Source organism: Rhinoraja longicauda, chromosome 14 (genome assembly GCF_053455715.1).
Source record: "Rhinoraja longicauda isolate Sanriku21f chromosome 14, sRhiLon1.1, whole genome shotgun sequence".
NCBI lineage: Eukaryota > Metazoa > Chordata > Chondrichthyes > Rajiformes > Arhynchobatidae > Rhinoraja > Rhinoraja longicauda.
The window spans coordinates 44,782,889-44,802,961 of NC_135966.1; the positions used below are offsets into that span (position 1 = coordinate 44,782,889).

General features: G+C 47.8%; 1 protein-coding gene and 1 long non-coding RNA gene across 7 annotated transcripts in view; one reads left to right on the forward strand and one right to left on the reverse strand.

Moving 5' to 3' along the window:
* Positions 1–19,890, forward strand: part of LOC144600242 (uncharacterized) — a 28,389-nt gene extending 8,499 nt beyond the window's left edge. For 2 of the 3 annotated variants that reach the window (XR_013548105.1, XR_013548104.1), the window contains exon 4: positions 18,664–19,890. This is a non-coding gene — a long non-coding RNA (uncharacterized LOC144600242). Of the gene's footprint in view, positions 1–15,777; positions 15,916–18,663 lie in introns of all 3 variants that reach the window. The other variant, XR_013548106.1, reaches the window with a different exon arrangement.
* LOC144600241 (serine/threonine-protein kinase 32A-like) overlaps positions 1–20,073 on the reverse strand; it is a 299,488-nt gene that overhangs the window by 143,777 nt on the left and 135,638 nt on the right. For all 4 annotated transcript variants that reach the window (XM_078411793.1, XM_078411792.1, XM_078411794.1 and 1 more), the window contains one exon: positions 10,083–10,234. In XM_078411793.1, coding sequence (XP_078267919.1) covers positions 10,083–10,201 — 119 coding nt within the window. In that variant the 5' untranslated portion in view covers positions 10,202–10,234. The remainder of the gene's footprint in view (positions 1–10,082; positions 10,235–20,073) is intronic.

The following is a 20,073-nucleotide window of genomic DNA, read 5'->3' on the forward strand; positions in this document are numbered from 1 at the left end:
AGGTGCTGGATTTGGTCTCCAGTCTCTATGGTGGGTTTGTGTCCCACCACTGCCAAAATGTGCAGTGGAACATATCTCTTTCTTGGTCTCCCTGGAGCAGAGGGTTTAGTTTAGTTTAGTTTAGAGATACAGCATAGAAACAGGCCCTTGTGCCCACTGAGTCTACGCAGACCATCGATTAACCTGTTCGCACTAGTTCTATGTCATCCCATTTTCTCATCCACTCCCTACACATTAGGGACAATTTAGAGAAGTCAATTAATTTGCTTGCTGTTTACCTTTGGATCATTCACAAAATATTGCCTGGCAAATGCCAGTAAATGCTGGGCATACAAGTTACAGCGTTTATCCAAGAATGTGCCAGCAAGTTTGAAGCTCATGCTTGTGTGCAAAAGTATATCTCCAGGCTATACCCTGCACCAGGTCTTCTTGTTGAATCCAGCAGTGGAACAGGAGTCTATGGAGACTCCCCAGTGCTCACTGTGGCAAATCTGTGCTTGGATCCTACGCCAACTTAGCTTGAATATGGGCTGTGGGCTCATTAATCTAGGGAGCCACTGTAAGAATGAAGAGAAGGTTGGGAAGAATCAATTAGCTTATTTCTTTGTGTAGGAAGGAACTGCAGATGCTGGTTTAAACCTCCCTCGACTCTGTCCAGGGATCCTGACAGTCCTTTCAGGCCAGGCAGAGGTTCAATTGCACCTACTCCAACATCATCTATTGTATCCGTTGCTCAAGGTGTGGTCTAATGAAGGATGACACAAAATGCTGGAGTAACTCAGCGGGTCAGGCAGCATCTCAGGAGAGAAGGAATGGGTGATGTTTCGGGTCGAGACCCTTCTTCAGACTGATGTCAGAGGAGGGGGCGGGCCAAAGATAGGATGTAATCGGAGACAGGAAGACTAGTGGGAAAACTGGGAAGGGGAGGGGATAGAGAGGGAAGCAGGGACTACCTGAAGTTAGAGAAGTCAATGTTCATACTGCTGGGTTGTAAACTGCCCAAGTGAAATATGAGGTGCTGTTCCTCCAATTTGCACTGGGCCTCACTCTGACAATGGAGGAGGCCCTGTACAGAAAGGTCAGATTGGGAATGGGAGGGGGAGTTAAAGTGTTTAGCAACTGGGAGATCAGGTTGGTTGAGTCGGACTGAGCGGAGATGTTTAGTGAAACGATCGCGTTTAAGATTGTTCCAGTAGCTAAAACAATTTTCACTCTTAATTATCACAGATCCATTTGATGTAACCGTATGCAAGCTTTACAGATGGCCTTCAGAGGGCGTGCAGCGTAGGTTCACTAGGTTAATTCCCGGAATGGCGGGACTGTTGTATGTTGAAAGGCTGGAGCGATTGGGCTTGTATACACTGGAATTTAGAAAGATGAGGGGGGATCTTATTGAAACATATAAGATAATTAGGGGATTGGACACATTAGAGGCAGGAAACATGTTCCCAATGTTGGGGGAGTCCAGAACAAGGGGCCACAGTTTAAGAATAAGGGGTAGGCCATTTAGAACGGAGATGAGGAAGAACTTTTTCAGTCAGAGAGTGGTGAAGGTGTGGAATTCTCTGCCTCAGAAGGCAGTGGAGGCCAGTTCGTTGGATGCTTTCAAGAGAGAGCTGGATAGAGCTCTTAAGGATAGCGGAGTGAGGGGGTATGGGGAGAAGGCAGGAACGGGGTACTGATTGAGAGTGATCAGCCATGATCGCATTGAATGGCGGTGCTGGCTCGAAGGGCTGAATGGCCTACTCCTGCACCTATTGTCCATTGTCCATTGTCCATTGTTACTGGGAAACAGGGAGGAACGATGCTCCATTCTTAAAAAACAGTCCACAACTCAAAGTCACATTATCTGCACGTGACAGAAAATGTGACTTGAAAAAGAAATTAATTTTGTGTTTATTTATTTATTTCTTCACGTAAAGGTGGAGCAGCGGTAGAGCTACTGGCCTGCAGTGCCAGAGACCCGGGTTCGATCCTGACCATGGGTGCTTGTCTGAACAGAGTTTGTACCTTCTCCTCGTGACCTGTGTGGGTTTTCTCTGAGATCTTCAGTTTCCTCCCACACTCCAAAGTCGTACAGGTTTGTGGGTTAATTCGTCTGGTGTAAAAGTACATTGTCCCTTTTGTGTGTAGGATAGTGTTAATGCACGGGGATCGCTGGTCGGTGCAGACTCGGTGGGCCGAAGGGCCTGTTTCGGTGCTGTATCTCTAAACTAAACTAAAAAGTCTGAGCAAATTTTAGTTTGTATCTCAAATTGGTGGGCAGTGATTAGTGATTACTGTAAGGGCAGAATTTTGTAACCCGAACGGCTGTAATGCAGGGGTTGTCTGCATTGAAAGTGCAAGATGTTGATGCATGCCTGTGAGAATAAGAAACCTAGAGTTAGAGAAAAATATTCATAACATGAGAATTATGACTAATGCAGGTTTGTGGTATTTTAGGTAGAAATTCACTGAAATTTATTTTCATTGACTTCATGTAATTCAGAAAAGGTGTAATGTTGAGAGTAACATTTTATAAATAGTTTAGTTTAGGGATACAGCGTGGAAACAGGCCCTTCGGCCCACCGGGTCCGCACCAACCAGCGATCCCCATTTATTAACACTATCCTACACCCACTAGGGACAAATTTACATTTGCCATGCCAATTAACCTACGTACTTGTACATCTTTGGAGTGTGGGAGGAAACCGAAGATCTCGGAGAAAACCCACGCAGGCCATGGGAAGAACATACAAACTCTGGACAGACAGCACCCGTATTCGGGATCGAACCCGGGACTCCGGCGTTGCATTCGCTGTAAGGCTGCAACTCTTTTAAAAAATATATATATTATTTTTATTGCTTACTCAAATAGCATACAAAAACATTTAACATAACATAAAATAACATAACATAACAAGGCACATCAACAGCAAGGTCACTTTTAGGCACCTAAAGGCACTTTAAATATAAAGGAAGTAAGGCACGTTTCTGCTATAGTACTGTAGCGACTACAGGGATTGGTCCTGAGAGTCGAACCCTCGGATTGGCCAGCTAGGTCAGGTGGTGGTTTTGGCGCCCAAAACCAGGCAGAGTGAAGAGAACTTCGAAGCGAACAGTTTGATTTAATGGTTGTCTGTAATTTCGTTTGTTATACTTTGTAATCGAATATTGCTGCCGCAATAAACTTCTTTAACAAAGAACAAGCCTCCAGATTCGCCATATTGGTGACCCCAATGTGATCTAGCCGATCATCTACCATGGAGGAACAACACGCCTCTTCATTGGTTCTAACGCCCGGCGTGCCGCAGCTAAACGCGGTCAGCGTTCATCTTCCTCCGTTTTGGACACATCAACCACAACCTTGGTTTGCCCATGCTGAAGCTCAGTTCCACCTGAGAAACATCTCGGTGGATGAGACAAAGTATTATTACCTGGTCAGCGCCCTACCCCCTGAGACGTCCGCGCGGGTGATGCAGTTCATCACCTCCCCTCCTGCAGACGGCAAATACGAGGCTCTGAAGGAACTCTTGCTTCGAACCTTCGGATTCAGTAGGCATGATCGAGCTGAGAGGCTTATGCACCTACCGGCTCTCGGAGATCGGCTGCCGTCCGCCCTCATGGCTGAAATGTTGGCGCTGGCAGGTGAGCACACGGATTGCCTCATGTTCGAGCAGGCATTCCGAGAGCAACTTCTCGAAGATGTTAGGCTTATGCTCACGGATTGTTCTTTTAAGGACCCCGTGGCATATGCGGAGAAAGCCGATGCGCTCATGGCGTCTAAATCGAAAAAACTCAGTTCGATCAACAGGGTCTCGGCACCATCGGGCAGCCCGCCGCGACGCCAAGATGGCGCCGCGACTCCCGCCATTTCTCCAAAACCCCGCCAAAAAGATCCGCACAAGCGCGGCTGGTGCTATTATCATCTACGGTGGGGTGGAGAAGCCCGCAACTGCCGCTCACCTTGCACCTTCTCGGGAAATGCCTAGGCCGATCGTACATAGAGGCGGTTGCGATTGGCCAGAACCGACGCCTCTACGTCCGAGACCGATTCACGGACACAGAATTCTTGGTCGACACCGGAGCCATAGTCAGCATCGTGCCGGCGACCGACCTCGAAGCCCGATCGGGTAAGAGAGGGCCTACCCTCATCGCGGTTAACGGTAGCCCTATCCGCACGTATGGTACGCGGGTAATGTCTCTGGCTTTCGGCACCCGCACCTACGAGTGGTCGTTTATTGTCGCGGAAGTCGGTCAGGCGATCCTGGGCGCAGATTTCCTCTGGGCCTTTCCACTGGTTCCCGACGTCCGAGGTAAAGGCCTTCGACCCTCCGCTAGCAGCGATGAGCCCGCTGCTCCACCGCCGGCCACCCCGCCCAGCCCGACTGTCCAGGCCATAGTCGCGGCCCCCGACCCGTATGCTGCGATCCTGGATGAGTTTCCGGAGCTGCTCGTTCAGCGTTTCGACGCCCCTTCTGCCCGGCATGGCGTTGTCCATCACATCCCCACCGAGGGGCCCCCCGTTTTCGCTCGGGCCCGGAGATTGCCGCCGGACAAACTGATAGTGGCGCGTGAAGAATTCCACAAAATGGAACAAATGGGCATTGTCCGTCGGTCCGACAGCCCGTGGGCCTCTCCGTTGCATATGGTCTCCAAAGCATCTGGGGGGTGGAGACCATGTGGAGATTACCGACGCCTTAACGCCGTCACCACGGCAGACCGCTACCCCATACCGCACATCCAGGACTTCTCGTCGGGGCTGGAAGGTGCCATGGTATTCTCCAAAATTGATTTGTTGCGGGGCTACCACCAGATTCCTGTACGTCCGGAAGACATACCGAAGACTGCCACGATCACTCCGTTCGGGTTGTTCGAATGGTTGCGTATGCCTTTCTGTTTGAAGAACGCGGCACAGGCTTTCCAGCGGCTTATGGACCATGTTGGTCAGGATTTGTCTTTTGTTTTCATTTATTTGGATGATATCCTGGATGATACCATTTTGCGGGTACAAAAGTCTGGTGTGATGTTTCCCTTCCCCGCCCTAGGCCGGTGGTACCGGCTGCCCTCCAGCGCCGGGTGTTTGATGCCATTCACGGGCTGGCGCACCCGTCCATTCGCTCCACCTCTGCCTTAGTAGCCGCTAGGTTTGTGTGGCATGGCCTGCGGAAGCAAGTAGCCGCTTGGGCCCGTTCCTGTGTTCCCTGCCAGACCGCTAAAGTTCACCGGCATGTCCAACCCCCGGTGCAGGAGTTTGCAGTCCCTGCGGTCCGTTTTTTCCATATTCACGTTGATTTAGTTGGACCCTTGCCTTCCTCCAGGGGCTTCACTCACCTACTCACGGTGGTTGACCGATTTACCCGTTGGCCGGAGACCTTCCCGTTGTCCGACACCTCCGCCGCCTCTTGTGCCCGGGTCCTGGCCCTCCATTGGGTGGCCCGCTTCGGTGTTCCGTCCATTATTACCACCGACCGGGGGCCCCAGTTCACCTCCACCCTTTGGGCTACGCTAGCGGAGCTGTACGGTTCCCGGTTGCAGCAGACCACGGCGTACCACCCACAGGCTAATGGGCGCGTGGAAAGGTTTCACCGGCAACTGAAGGCGGCCCTCAGTGCGCGGCTGGACGGCCCTGACTGGGTAGACCAGCTCCCCATGGTCCTTTTGGGCATCCGTACTGCTCCTAAGCAGGACCTCGGAACTTCGTCGGTGGAGCTGGTATATGGCTCGCCACTCAGAGTGCCCGGGGACTTCCTTCCAGAGCCCTCTGGTCAGCAGCCCTCGGTTCCGTCGGTTTTAGCGTCCCTCCGGGCGCGAGTGGGTTCCCTGGCTCCGGTCCCTACTTCACGTCACGGATGTCCCATGGTGCATGAACCGCCTGCCTTGAAAGACTGTGAATTTGTGTTTCTGCGTAGAGATGCCCATCGTTCCCCGTTACAGAGGGTCTATGAAGGACCGTTCCGCGTGTTGCGTAACGGGACGGTCACCTTCACCTTAGATGTTGGCGGCAAGAATGAGCTCGTCTCCGTGTCCAGACTCAAACCTGCACACTTGGATCAGGACCGCCCTGTCCTGGTCGGTCAGCCGCCTCGGCGGGGCCGTCCTCCGGCAATTCCACCTGACCCGGGACCCCCTGCTTCTGTGGTTCCTGCGGCCCCTCTCCTTACTCGTTCTGGTCGCGAAATCCGGCTCCCTGCTAGATTCCGTACCTCGGGTTCTGGGGGGGGGTCATGTAGCGACCACATGGATTGGTCCTGAGAGTCGAACCCTCGGATTGGCCAGCTAGGTCACGTGGTGGTTTTGCCGCCCAAAACCAGGCAGAGTGAAGAGAACTTCGAAGCGAACAGTTTGATTTAATGGTTGTCTGTAATTTCATTTGTTATACTTTGTAATCGAATATTGCTGCCGCAATAAACTTCTTTAACAAAGAACAAGCCTCCAGACTCGCCATAGTACATGTTTATATGTACTTTATATGTTTAAAAAGGTGGGAGCAGTTTTGTCAAGTCCGAATTTTTGTTTTACTTCATTGAAACTTAAAAGAATATCATTATTATATAAATCTGAGTTTTTACTGATACCCTTGTCCGCCCATATCTTATAACCCAAGTCATTAGTGCCTGGCATAAAGTTTCTATTTCCCCAAATTGGTGAAAATTGGGATAGAGGAGGATTTTCCCCCAGATAATTTAACACTTCATGCCACACTATCATTGTGTTTTTTTACGAAGGGATTTAAAGTGTATTTTTTCAGTGTGGATATATTTGCTGAATATAGATAAAGATTTAAAGGAATTTTAGAAGTTGTAGCCTCCTCCATCCTTATCCAATGTAGGGGTGACTCAAGTTCAAACCAAAAAGAGGCTGCCCTCAGCTGGGCCGCCCAATAGTATCCCTGGAGGTTAGGGAGTTTTAACCCACCTCTGTCATAAGGTAAGTACAGCAGGGTTAAGCGAAGCCTTGAACGTCTACTGTTCCAAATATAGTTATGAAAAAGCTTTTTCATTCGAGTAAAAAAATTAAAAAGGGGAGCCAGCGGGATGGTCTGAAAGAGGTAAAGGAACTTAGGAAGGATGTTTATTTTGAGAACATTTATACGTCCAATCATGGATAATGGTAAGGATTTCCATCTGTTAATAGATTCTACCACTGAGTCAACCACTGGATTATAGTTAGTGGGCACAATGGATTCTATTGTTGGAGTAATTTTTAACTCCAAGATATGTAAAACTTTCCAAAACATTTCTGAAAGGAGTATGTAGCGGAGGGGTTAGTCTTTCAGAACTTTTAAGAAATAGGATCGTAGATTTAGATGTATTAACTTTATAACCTGAAAAACTTCCATATGTTTCAATTAAATCTAAATTGGGTATAGATTGTTTCAGATCCGTTAAAAAAAGTACAATGTTATCCGCGTACATTCCTATTTTATTCTCAATATCATTCATTTTAATACCAGCTATCCCGCTGTTGCTTCTAATTCCAATAGCTAAAGGCTCAATGGCCAGAACAAAAAGTAGAGGTGACAGGGGGCACCCTTGCCGTGTGCCTCTGGAGAGAGAAAACTGTTCTGATCCCATATAATTGGTCATTACTGAAGCCCTTCAATCACGATATAAGATTTTGATCCAATTGAGGAAGTAACTGCCAATTCCAAAACGATTAAGCACTTCAAATAGGTATTCATGTTCAACCCTTTCAAAGGCCTTTTCAGCATCAAGTCCTACACAGCTGTATCTGGTGCCTCTTTCTTTGCAATTATAATATTCAATACTCTACGTATATTATGGAAGTCCTGTCTTCCTTTAATAAACCCATTTTGATCTCGAGCAACAATAGATGGCAGGTGTTTCTCAAGCCTCCGTGCAAGAACTTTTGCTATTATTTTCACATCGGAGTTAATTAAACAGATAGGGTGAAAGGATTCACACTGTATGGAGGGTTTTCCTGGCTTTAATATTAAAGTTATAAGTGTATTCCGTAGTGAAGGTGGCAGCTCACCCTTTCCAACCGATTCTTCAAACATGTCTAATAATAGGATGAGTAGCTTGTCCTTAAACTTTTTATAAATATCAATAGGTATACCGTCTGGCCCTGATGCCTTTCCTCCTTTCATACTGACAATGGCCTCCGACAGTTCTGATAGTACAACTGGAGAATTAAGCTCATCTTTAGCTCCTTCTTCTAGAACAGGTATCTCTAACTGGTCTAGGAAGTTGTGGAGGGTCTGTGAGATGGCTGGACCATCTGATGTATAGAGTTTTGAGTAGTATGATTGAAAAATATTGTTGATTTCTTGTGGATTTATTATTGTTGTCCCTTCCTCAGATTCAATTTCCAAAATTGATCTTTCATTTTGCAATGATTTTATAAGCCAGGCCAGTAGCTTCCCTGCCTTCTCTCCTTGGTCATAAAATGTCTGTTTCAGTTTCATTAGGCTGGATGTTGCTTTATTTGTGGACAATTCATTGTACTGTGCTCTGAGAATTGCCAATTTCTGTCTGGTCTCTTTTATATCGTAAAGATTAATTTCTATCTGCTGCAACTCTACCGCTGCGCCACCTTGCCGCCATATTGGTTAAATATAGGAGAGGGGGTGGAAATGATTAAATCCACTCTTGTCTTTGAAATATATGTAATACTAGACCAAGTGGACCCGCTGGGCCCAAACCTCTCCTGCATTGGTGCAGCACCCTCTCCTCCCCCCTCCCCCTCCCCCTCCCCTCCCTCCCTCCCTTCTGAGTTACTCCAGGTTTATGTGTCTATCTTTGCTGAAAGATTATCTGTTAGGAATGTAATATAGCACTGAAGACAGTAGAGTTACTGCCTTACAGCGAATGCAGCGCTGGATACCCGGGTTTGATGCTGACTACGGGTGCTGTCTGTACGGAGTTTGTACTTTCTCCACGTGGGTTTTCTCCGAGATCAAGTCAAGTCAAGTCAAATTTATTTGTCACATACACATACACGATGTGCAGTGAAATGATAGTGGCAATGCCTGCGGGTTGTGCACAAAAAGAATTACAGTTACAGCATATAAATAAAGTTAATAAGTTACTATTATTGTCGACAAAAATTTAGTCTCTGGGGTTATAAAAGTTGACAGTCCTGATGGCCTGTGGGAAGAAGCTCCGTCTCATCCTCTCCGTTTTCACAGCGTGACAGCGGAGGCGTTTGCCTGATCGTAGCATCTGGAACAGTCCGTTACTGGGGTGGCAGGGGTCCCTCATGATCTTGCTTGCTCTGGATCTGCACCTCCTGATGTATAGGTCCTGCAGGGGGACGAGTGTAGTTCCCATGGTGCGTTCTGCCAAACGCACTACTCTCTGCAGGGCTATCCTGTCCTGGGCAGAGCTGTTCCCAAACCAGACTGTAATGTTGCCGGACAGGATGCTCTCTACAGCCCCAGAGTAGAAGCAATGAAGGATCCTCTGAGACACTCTGAATTTCCTCAGTTGTCTAAGGTGGTAAAGGCGCTGCTTAACCTTACCCACCAGTGCGGCAATGTGCGTTGCCCACGTCAGATCCTCTGCGATGCGGACTCCCAAGTATTTGAAACTGCTCACCCTATCCACAATAGACCCATTTATCTCCAGTGGCGTGTACGTCCTTGGATGTTTAGCCCTTCTGATATTCGGTTTCCTCCCACACTCCAAAGACGTACAGGTTTGTAGGTTAATTGGCTTGGTAAAATGTAAAAATTGTCCCTCGTGGGTGTAGGATAGTGTTAAAATTGTCCCTAGTGGGTATAGGATACTTCCAATATAGTCCCAGGTGGACTCTTCGGAAGTGATGACCACAAGATACAAGAAACATTTTGATAGGGTGTTTCTTGACATCAGGATGTTCCAGTGAAGTAATTTTGAAATGTAATCACTGTACTAATGTTGAGATCAACTGGACAATTTGCATTCAACGAGATCCCACAAATAGCAAATGTTCAATTGTAATTGCCCATCGTCATGCCAATTTTACCTTACGTGAATCTGATTTTTAAAACATTCAAATAAATATTACATCCAAGTTTTAGCGTAAACCATATGGCATGATGGAGGAGTTTCCAGTTAAATTTGGCAGATGACACCTTAAAAGCAATAAGTACTCACCATAAATTGACAAGAAACGGGTGCTCCAGACCCTGCATAACTTGCAACTCTTTGACCACATTTCGCACTTCATTACGTTCCAGACACTGCTGCTTGTTCATGTATTTCATAGCATACATCTTCTTTGAATCTTTCTTCTGAACAATGCATACCTAGTAACCATAAACAAAACATGTACATGAGAGGTGGTTATGAATAAATGCACTAAAAATAAATTATGCATGTTAATCGTTTGACTGCCTTAAAATCTGGTGAGTCAAAACTTTCAATTCTTTGACTTTAGTTTAGTTTAGCGATACAGCACGGAAACAGGCCCTTAGGCCCACTGAGTCCACACCGACCAGTGATCCCTGCACACTAACGCTATCCTACACACAAGGGACAATTTACAATATTACCAAGCCAATTAACCTACAAACCTGTACATTTTTGGAGTGTGTGAGGAAACTGGAGCACCCGGGGAAAACCCACGCAGGTCATGGGGGGAATGTACAAACTCCGTACAGACAGCACCAGTAGACAGGATCGAACCTGGATCTCTGGCGCTGGGAGACAGCAACTCTACCACTGCGCCACCCTGCCACCACTTCTTCATTTAAAAAGTTACATATTAGGAAAGGTTTATTGGGTATTTAAAAGTAAAACTAGTTGGGCGCAAGAATTTGATTGCCAATCCAACTTCATCAATATCTCACCAGTTGAGATGGGTCAGAATTATGTCCCAGCTTGCACCCAACCCAACAGGAACCATTAAGTTAAAGAGCTTGTGGATTAAATAGTTATGTGCTGCTGACAAAATGAGCTAAAACCAATTAAACTAGAGAGAAATTGGAGAGGTGAGATCAGCATCATGGGGATTTCCTTCATTGCTTCTGGAAGGAATGTGACATTTGGCCAAACCTTCGCTCCAGATATTAAATACATGGGGTAAGATAAAATAAGGCAATTTTGCATGCTCCATGCAAGAAATGGGTTTGATAACCGTTTCACGTTCCACATCTCCTTATTTATATTCTTAGCATTGTGCACTACCAAGTGTACGAGGTGATCGCTGGTCGGTGTGGACTCGGTGGGCCAAAGGGCCTGTTTCCGCACTGTATCTCGAAAGTCTAAAGACTAAAATTAAATATCTTCCCTGATCGTGTACAATCTCTTGCATTAAATTGAAACTATTACCTTGCATCAGGATAATATTAGTTAATATTCCATATTTACATCTCCTTCTCCATATTTAAGTCTCCTTCCACCACCTTTCAGGCAGAGAATTTGAGGTCAGACAATCTAGGATCCTGCTAACACACAGGACCTAGACCCCACAATAAATACCTGTCTTGTGCGAAAGGCTCTCAAATACTTCACAGGTGTGTTGACTAAATAAGAAACATGCACAGCATTGCCACACTATAAGAAAATGTACAGATTTTTGGTACAATGAGTGAAGAGAGATGAGTGGATTGTATATATCAACATATATACTGTTTAAAACATATATACATTTTAAAACTGTTTCTAATTTGTTTCATTGGGTTTAAATTAATACTGATTAGCTAATTAATTTATTGCATCGTATGGGAGGCGCACTCCCAATCTCGTTGTACCCCTGTACATTGACAATAAAGATATATTGTATTGTATTGTATTATGGCGAGTCCGAAACTTGCTAGTTGTAGACGAAGTTTATTGCAGCCGCAATACACGAATACAGAGTCAAAACAACAAGTTACAGGACAACCAATATAAACTTACTGTCTTCCTTGAAGACTTCGCCGAACTGGCTAAAACGGGCGCCAAACGCGCACCTGACATCGCTGGCCAATCAGCGATGTCGTTTCCTGGACCAATCCCCATGGTCGCGTTCCCACGTGACCTCGCTGGCCAATCCGAGGGTTCGACTACCTGGACCATTCTCTATGGTCGCTACATGACCCCCCCCAGAACCCGAGGTGCGGAACCTAGCAGGGAGCCGGATTTCGCGACCATAACGAGTACGGAGAGGGACAGCCTGAACCACAGGAGCCGGAGGTTCCGGACTTGGTGGAACAGCCGGAACGGGAGGTTCTGGAGGAACTACCGGAACGGGGGGTCCTGGAGGAACTGCCGAAACGGGGGGTCCCAGGGGAACTGCCGAAACTGGGGGTCCCGGAGGAACTGTCGGAATGGGGGTTTGTGGACTGGGCGGAACTAACGGAGGTCGGCCTCTTCTAGGGGTTTGACCGACCAGGACTGGTTGATCCGGGTCCAAATGGGCAGGTTTGAGCCGGGACACCGAGACGAGTTCACTCTTGCCGCCCATGTCTAAGGTGAAAGTAGCCGTTCCCTTACGTAAAACCCGAAACGGCCCTTGATAGACCCTCTGCAACGGGGCGCGATGGGCATCTTTACGCAAAAAAACAAACTCACAGTCCTTCAGGGAAGACGGTTCATGTACCATGGAACACCCATGACGTGAAGTCGGCACTGGAGCCAGGGAACCCACCCGTTCCCGGAGAGCTGCTAACGCTGCTGGGACTGTAGGGAGCAGTGCTGAAGTGTCCGGAAACAGATCTCCAGGTACTCGAAGGGTCGAGCCATATACCAGCTCTGCGGACGACGCACCGAGATCTGGCTTAGGAGCCGTCTGGATGCCCAAAAGAACCCAAGGGAGTTGGTCTACCCAGTCCGGGCCTTCAAGCCTTGCACTGAGGGACGCCTTTAGTTGGCGGTGGAACCTCTCTACGAGTCCATTTGCCTGGGGGTGATATGCAGTTGTGGGTTGTAATTTGGACCCGTACAGTTCCGCCAGCGCGGCCCAGAGGGACGAAGTGAACTGTGGTCCTCTGTCAGTTGTAATAACTGCCGGGACCCCGAAACGAGCTACCCAATGAAGGGCCAAAGTCCTAGCACAAGACGCTGACGAGATGTCAAACAATGGGAAAGCCTCTGGCCACCGGGTGAACGATCCACCACCGTGAGGAGGTGGGTGTAGCCCCGGGAGGAAGGCAAAGGCCCGACCAAATCCACGTGGATGTGGAAAAAACGAAAAGCCGGGACTTCGAAATCCTGTACGGGGGGCTGGACGTGGCGCTGGACCTTAGCGGTCTGACAAGGCACGCAGGAACGTGCCCACCCCGCTACCTGTTTCCGCAGGCCATGCCAGACAAACCTCGCTGCCACCAAGGCAGAGGTGGAGCGGATGGACGGGTGCGCCAGCCCATGAATGGCATCGAAAACCCGGCGCTGAAGGGAGGGCGGTACTACCGGCCTGGGGCGAGGAAGAGAAACATCGCACCAGACTTTCGTGCCCTCCGACCCACAAGCTACCTGGGCCAACTTCAATCCCGAAGTGGTGGACTGGTACGTCGAAACGGTATCCGCCAGGAGCTGTGCCTCCGCAAGCTCCTGGGGATCCACTTCGCAGTCCACCGCCGAAATAGGGGGAAAAGCAGGTCTAGACAGGGCGTCAGCAACGGCATTAAGCTTACCCGCGATATGACGGACATCTGTGGTAAATTCTGAGATAGCAGTCAGGTGCCGCTGCTGGCGGGCCGACCATGGGTCAGACAATTTCAAAAAAGCAAATGTTAATGGCTTGTGGTCCGTAAATGCCACAAATGGGCGGCCCTCGAGGAAATACCTGAAATGACGGACAGCTAAATGGAGAGCTAGAAGCTCTCGGTCAAATGCGCTATATTTCAGCTCGGCCGAATTTAGTTGCCGGCTGAAAAACGCTAAAGGCTGCCAACGGCCACCAACCTGCTGCTCCAGAACTCCACCCACCGCCACGTCAGAGGCGTCAACCGTCAGGGCCGTGGGGGCGGAGGGGCTCGGATGGACCAGCATGGTGGCGTCTGCCAAGGCTGCCTTAGCTGCCGTAAAAGCCGACTCTGCGGCCGGGGACCACAACAACTCTACCGGATTACCTGCAAGGCATTGGAAAAGCGGGCGCAGGACTCGCGCCGCTGCCGGAATGAATCTATGGTAGAAATTAACCATGCCAACGAACTCCTGCAGCCCTTTTACTGTGGTAGGCCTGGGGAAAGCCCGGATAGCCTCCACCTTCTCTGGCAAAGGGACAGCGCCGGCAGGGGTAATTCTATGTCCTAGAAAATCGAGAGCAGGCTGGCCGAATTGACATTTGGAGGGTTGAATAATGAGCCCGTGGTCTTGGAGCCGCTGGAACACGGTCCGCAAATGGGCCTGGTGCTCTTGCACTGAGGGGCTGGCTACCAGGATGTCGTCTAAATAAATAAACACAAAGGGTAAACCCCTGCCCACGCGGTCCATCAGTCGCTGGAAAGCCTGTGCCGCGTTCTTTAAACCGAAAGGCATACGCAACCATTCAAACAACCCGAACGGAGTAATAGTTGCAGTTTTTTGTATGTCCTCCGGTCGCACCGGAATCTGATGGTATCCTCGCACCAAATCGATTTTGGAAAACACTACCGCTCCTTCCAGTCCAGATGAAAAGTCCTGTAGGTGCGGTATGGGGTAGCGATCAGCCGTGGTGACAGCATTGAGACGCCGATAATCGCCACATGGCCTCCACCCCCCAGATGCCTTGGAGACCATGTGTAACGGCGAGGCCCACGGGCTGTCAGACTGACGAACAATTCCCATTTCCTCCATCTTCCTGAACTCCGCCCGTGCCACCACCAGTTTGTCTGGCGGTAGTCTCCTGGCCCGAGCGAAAACGGGAGGGCCTTCGGTGCGGATGTGATGGACCACACCGTGCTTAGCTGAAGGTGCGTCAAAACGTTGGACGAGCAGCTCTGGGAACTCTGCCAGAATCGCAGCATACGAGTCGGGGGCCGCGACGACAGCCTGGACAGTAGGGCTGGGCGAGGAGGCGATTGCCGGAGCGACGTGCTCGTCTTCAGCAGCGGGTCGGAGGTCGTTACCGCGGACATCAGGAACCAGTGAAAAAGCCCAGAGAAAATCTGCGCCCAGGATCGCTTGTTTGACGTCGGCTATGATGAATGGCCATTCGTACGTGCGGAGACCTAACGCAAGGGACATCTTCCGTGTGCCGAAAGTGCGAATAGGGCTGCCATTAACCGCGATGAGGGTGGGACCTGTCTTACCCGATCTGGTTTCGAGGTCGGTCGGCGGCACTATGCTGACGATGGCTCCGGTGTCTACCAAAAATTCTGTGTCCGTGAATCGATCATGGACATAGAGGCGCCGGTTCTGGCCAATCGTAACTGCCCCTATGTACGATCGGCCGAGGCATTTCCCGCGAAGGTACAAGGCAAACGACAGTTGCGGGATTCGTTACCCCATCGTAGGTGATAGTAGCACCAGCCGCGCTTGTGCGGATCTTTTTGGCGGGCTTTCGGAGAATTGGCGGGAGACGTGGCGCCATCTTGCCGTCGCTGTGGCGTGGTCACCGATGTCGAGACTTTGTTGATGGAATCCCCTGCCTTGTTTTTTCCCGCTATGAGCGCGTCCGCTTTCGCTGCATATGCTTCGGGGTCCTTAAAAGAACAATCCGTAAGCAGCAGTCGGACATCCTCGGGAAGTTTCTCGCGGAATGCCTGTTCAAACATCGGGCAATCCGTGTGCTCACCGGCTAGCACCATCATTTCGGCCATGCGTACGGAAGGCAGTTGGTCTCCAAGATCCGGTAGGTGCAGAAGTTTTGCCGCACCACCATGCTTATTTAACCCGAAGGTTCGCAGTAATGCCTTCTTCATGGTTTCATATTTGTCTTCCGCAGGTGAAGTTATGATAAACCGCATCATGCGCTTGGTTGTGTCCGGCGATAGAGCGCTGACGAGGTAGAAGTACTTCGTTGCATCGTCCGACACCTTCTTTATGTGGAATTGAGCCTCGGCGTGGATAAACCAAGCTTGCGGTGCGTACGTCCAAAATAACGGAAGATGCACGCCTCCCGCGCTTGACTCCGGTGCGCCCTGCTCGGTCATCGTCAACGAGGCGTTGATTCCTGTTCAGTTGGTGATCGTCCAGATCACGTTCGGGGTCACCAATATGGCGAGTCCGAAACTTGCTAGTTGTAGACGAAGTTTATTGCAGCCGCAATACACGAATACAGAGTCAAAACAACAAGTTACAGGACAACCAATATAAACTTACTGTCTTCCTTGAAGACTTCGCCGAACTGGCTAAAACGGGCGCCAAACGCGCACCTGACATCGCTGGCCAATCAGCGATGTCGTTTCCTGGACCAATCCCCATGGTCGCGTTCCCACGTGACCTCGCTGGCCAATCCGAGGGTTCGACTACCTGGACCATTCTCTATGGTCGCTACAGTATTGTATATGTTGATCCAAGCTGCAAGGGTGAGCAACAAGGCAAATGTACATTTGCCGTTATCATTCGGCATATTAACTATAAATGTTGCAGTTCTATAAGAGGTTGGTTAGGCCACATTGAAATGTTGTGCATATTTCTGGTTGTCTCATTCCAGGAAAGATGTGGAGGCATTGGAGAGGGTGCAGAAGAGGTACAGCGAGATGTTGCCTGAATGAGATAATATTAGCTATAAGGAGAGCTTATTCCACACACCCACCACCCTTTGCGTGAAAAAGTTACCCCTCAGATTCCGATAAAATCTTTCCCCCTTTAATTTAAGCCTATGACCTCTGGTTCTTGATTCCCCCCACTCTGGGCAAGAGAGTGTGCATCCACCCGATCTATTCCTCTCATGGTTTTATAACCGCCTATAAGGTCACCCCTCATCCTCCTGCACTCCAAAAAATAGAGCCCCAACCTGCTCAACCTCTCCCTATAGCTCAGATCCTCGAGTCCTGGCAACATCCTTGTAGATCTTCTCTGCATCCTTTCCAACTTAACAACGTCTTTCCTATAACATGGTGCCCAGAACTGAATACAATACTCTAAATTTACCACTTTAGCTACATGTTTTGCTACTTTCTGTAAGTTATGGGCTTGGACCCCAAGATCCCTCTACACATCAATGCTGCTAAGGGTTGTGCCATTAACAGTGTACTTGTTTCTTTTGACCTCTCAAATTGCAACACTGCACACTTGCCCAGATTAAACTCATCTGACTTCTCCGCCATCTCTGTAACTGGCTTATTTCCTGCTGTGTCCTTTAACAGCTTTCTTCACTGTCCACAGTTCTACCAATTTTAAGGTCTTCTGCAAACCAACTGCAACATTGTTGTCATTTATATATTTCACAAACAACAAAGTTCACAGCACAGATCTGAGCGGAACACTGCTGGTCACAGAGCTTTATGTTCTCTTTTGTGTATATATTATAATGCAAAAAGGATATTTTCAAAATAAACCAAAATGCTGATCGTAATTACTCACTGTGTGAGGAAGGATTTCCTCAAATAACCCTGGGTTCTTTTCACTAAATCTACGATCTGCCTTTGATCTTTGTCTAGTTTGCACTGCCGTACCCTTGATTATTCTGAACACTTCTATTAAATCATCTGTCAACCTAGTCTTCTCTCTGGAGAACAATCTTAGGCTCTGTTGACTTTGCACATTGTTGAAGTCCCAGGAACATCCTACTACTTCTGTCCCCACACCTTCTCCCAAACAGTGCTCTCCACAATGTTTTGAACAAAGACACATCATTTATTTATTTGCCTCTGTACTCCACAATTTGAGATTTGTTATAGACAAAATCACATGCGGTTAAAGTGCACATTGTCAGATTTTATTAAAGGCCATTTTTATACATTTTGATTTTACCGTGTAGAAATTACAGCTGTGTTTATACATAGTCCCCCCATTTCAGGGCACCATAATGTTTGGGACACATGGCTTCACAGGTGTTTGTGATCGCTCAGGTGTGTTTAATTGCCTCCTTAATCTTGGAATCTTGGAATCATCTTTGATCAAACCCTCTTCTTCGACAAACACATCAAACACATCACAAAGACAGCCTTCTTCCACCTCAAAAACATTGCCGGTCTCCGTCCATCCCTCTCCTCCACAGCTGCAGAAACCCTCATCCTCGCCTTCATCACCTCCCGTCTGGACTACTGCAACAGCCTCCTCTATGGCGCACCCTCAAAAATCATCAGTAAACTTCACTACATTCAAAACTCCGCTGCCCGTCTACTCACCCACACCCCGATCCGTGACCATATCACCCCCGTCCTTTACAAACTCCACTGGCTCCCCATCCCCCAGAGAATCCAGTACAAAATCCTCCTCATGACCTACAAAGCCCTCCATAACCTGGCCCCATCCTACCTGACTGACCTCCTCCACAGGCACACTCCCACCTGCACCCTCCGCTCTGCTGCTGCCAATCTCCTATCCCCCCCCATCCGGACCAAACTCAGATCCTGGGAGGACAGGGCTTTCTCCATCGCTGCTCCCACCCTATGGAACTCACTACCCCAAACCGTCAGAGACTCCTCCTCACTCACCACATTCAAAACATCACTGAAGTCTCACCTGTTCAGTACTGCCTTCAACCACTGAAGGTCACCTCACCTTCTGTCTCCTTTCTCTGTTCGTTTACTTATTTATCTATTTATTCACTTCCCTATGTTCTTTAAATCCCTGTAAAGCGTCTTTGAGTGTATGAAAAGCGCTATATAAATGTAATGCATTATGTAATGCATTATTATTATTATTATTATTATTAATGCAGGTATAAGAGAGCTCTCAGTCTTTACATCACCTTTGGAAACTTTTATTGCTGTTTATCAACATGAAGACCAAAGTTGTGCCAATGAAAGTCAAAGAAGGCAAGGCAAGTTTATTTATACAGCACATTTCAGCAACAAGGCAATTCAAAGTGCTTTACATAAGAAGCCATTATGAGACTGAGAATAAAGCTATTGGAGACATCAGCCAAACCTTAGGCTTACCAAAATCAACTGTTTAGAACATCATTTAGAAGAAAGAGAACACTGGTGAGCTTACTAATTACAAAGGGACTGGCAGGCCAAGGAAGACCTCCACAGCTGATGACAAAAGAATTCTCTCTACAATAAAGAAAAATCCCCAAACTCCGGTCTAACAGATCAGAAACACTTTTCAGGGGTCAGGTGTGGATTTGTCAATGACCACTGTCTGCAGAAGACTTTATGAACAGAAATATACAGGCTACACTGCAAGATGCAAACCACTGGTTAGCCACAAAAATAGGATTGCCAAGTTACAGTTCGCCAAGAAGTAGACAATAGACAATACTTAAAAGACAATATTTAAAAGAGCAACCATTGTTCTGGAAAAAGGTCTTGTGGATAGATAAGATGAAAATAATCTGTGAAACACGGTGGTGGGAGTGTTATGGCCTGGGCATGTATGGCTGCTGAAGGTACTGGCCCACTTATCTTCATTAATGATACTACTGCTGATGGTAGTAGCATAATGAATTCTGAAGTGTATAGACACATCCTATCTGCTCAAGTTCAAACAAATGCCTTAAAACACATTGGCCAGCGGTTCATTCTACAGCAAGACAATGATCCCAAACATACTGCTAAAACAACAAAGGGGTTTTTCAAAGCTATAAAATGGTTAATTTTTGTGTGGCCAAATCAATCACCCGATCTGAACCCAATTGAGCATGCTGAAGAGAAAACTGAAAGGGACTAGCCCCCAAAACAAGCATAAGCTAAAGAAGGCTACAGGCCTGGCAGAGCATCACCAGAGTAGACACCTAGCAACTGGTGATGTCCATGAATCGCAGACTTCAAGCAGTCATTGCATGCAAAGGATATGTAACAAAATACTAAACATGACTACTTTCATTTACATGATATTGCTGTGCTCAAACATTATGGTGCCCTGAAATGGGGGGACTATGAAAAACAATGCTGTAATTTCTACATGGTGAAACCAAAATGTATGAAATGGCCTTTATTAAAATCTGACAATGTGCACTTTAACCACATGTGATTTTTTTCTATTACAAATCTCAAATGTGGAGTACAGAGGCAAATAAATAAATGATGGGTCTTTGTCCCAAATGTTATGGAGGGCACTGTATCCTCCACCCTATGATATTATATTTAAATGAAACAGTGTTCTTGCAGCCAATCTTCTCAAATAG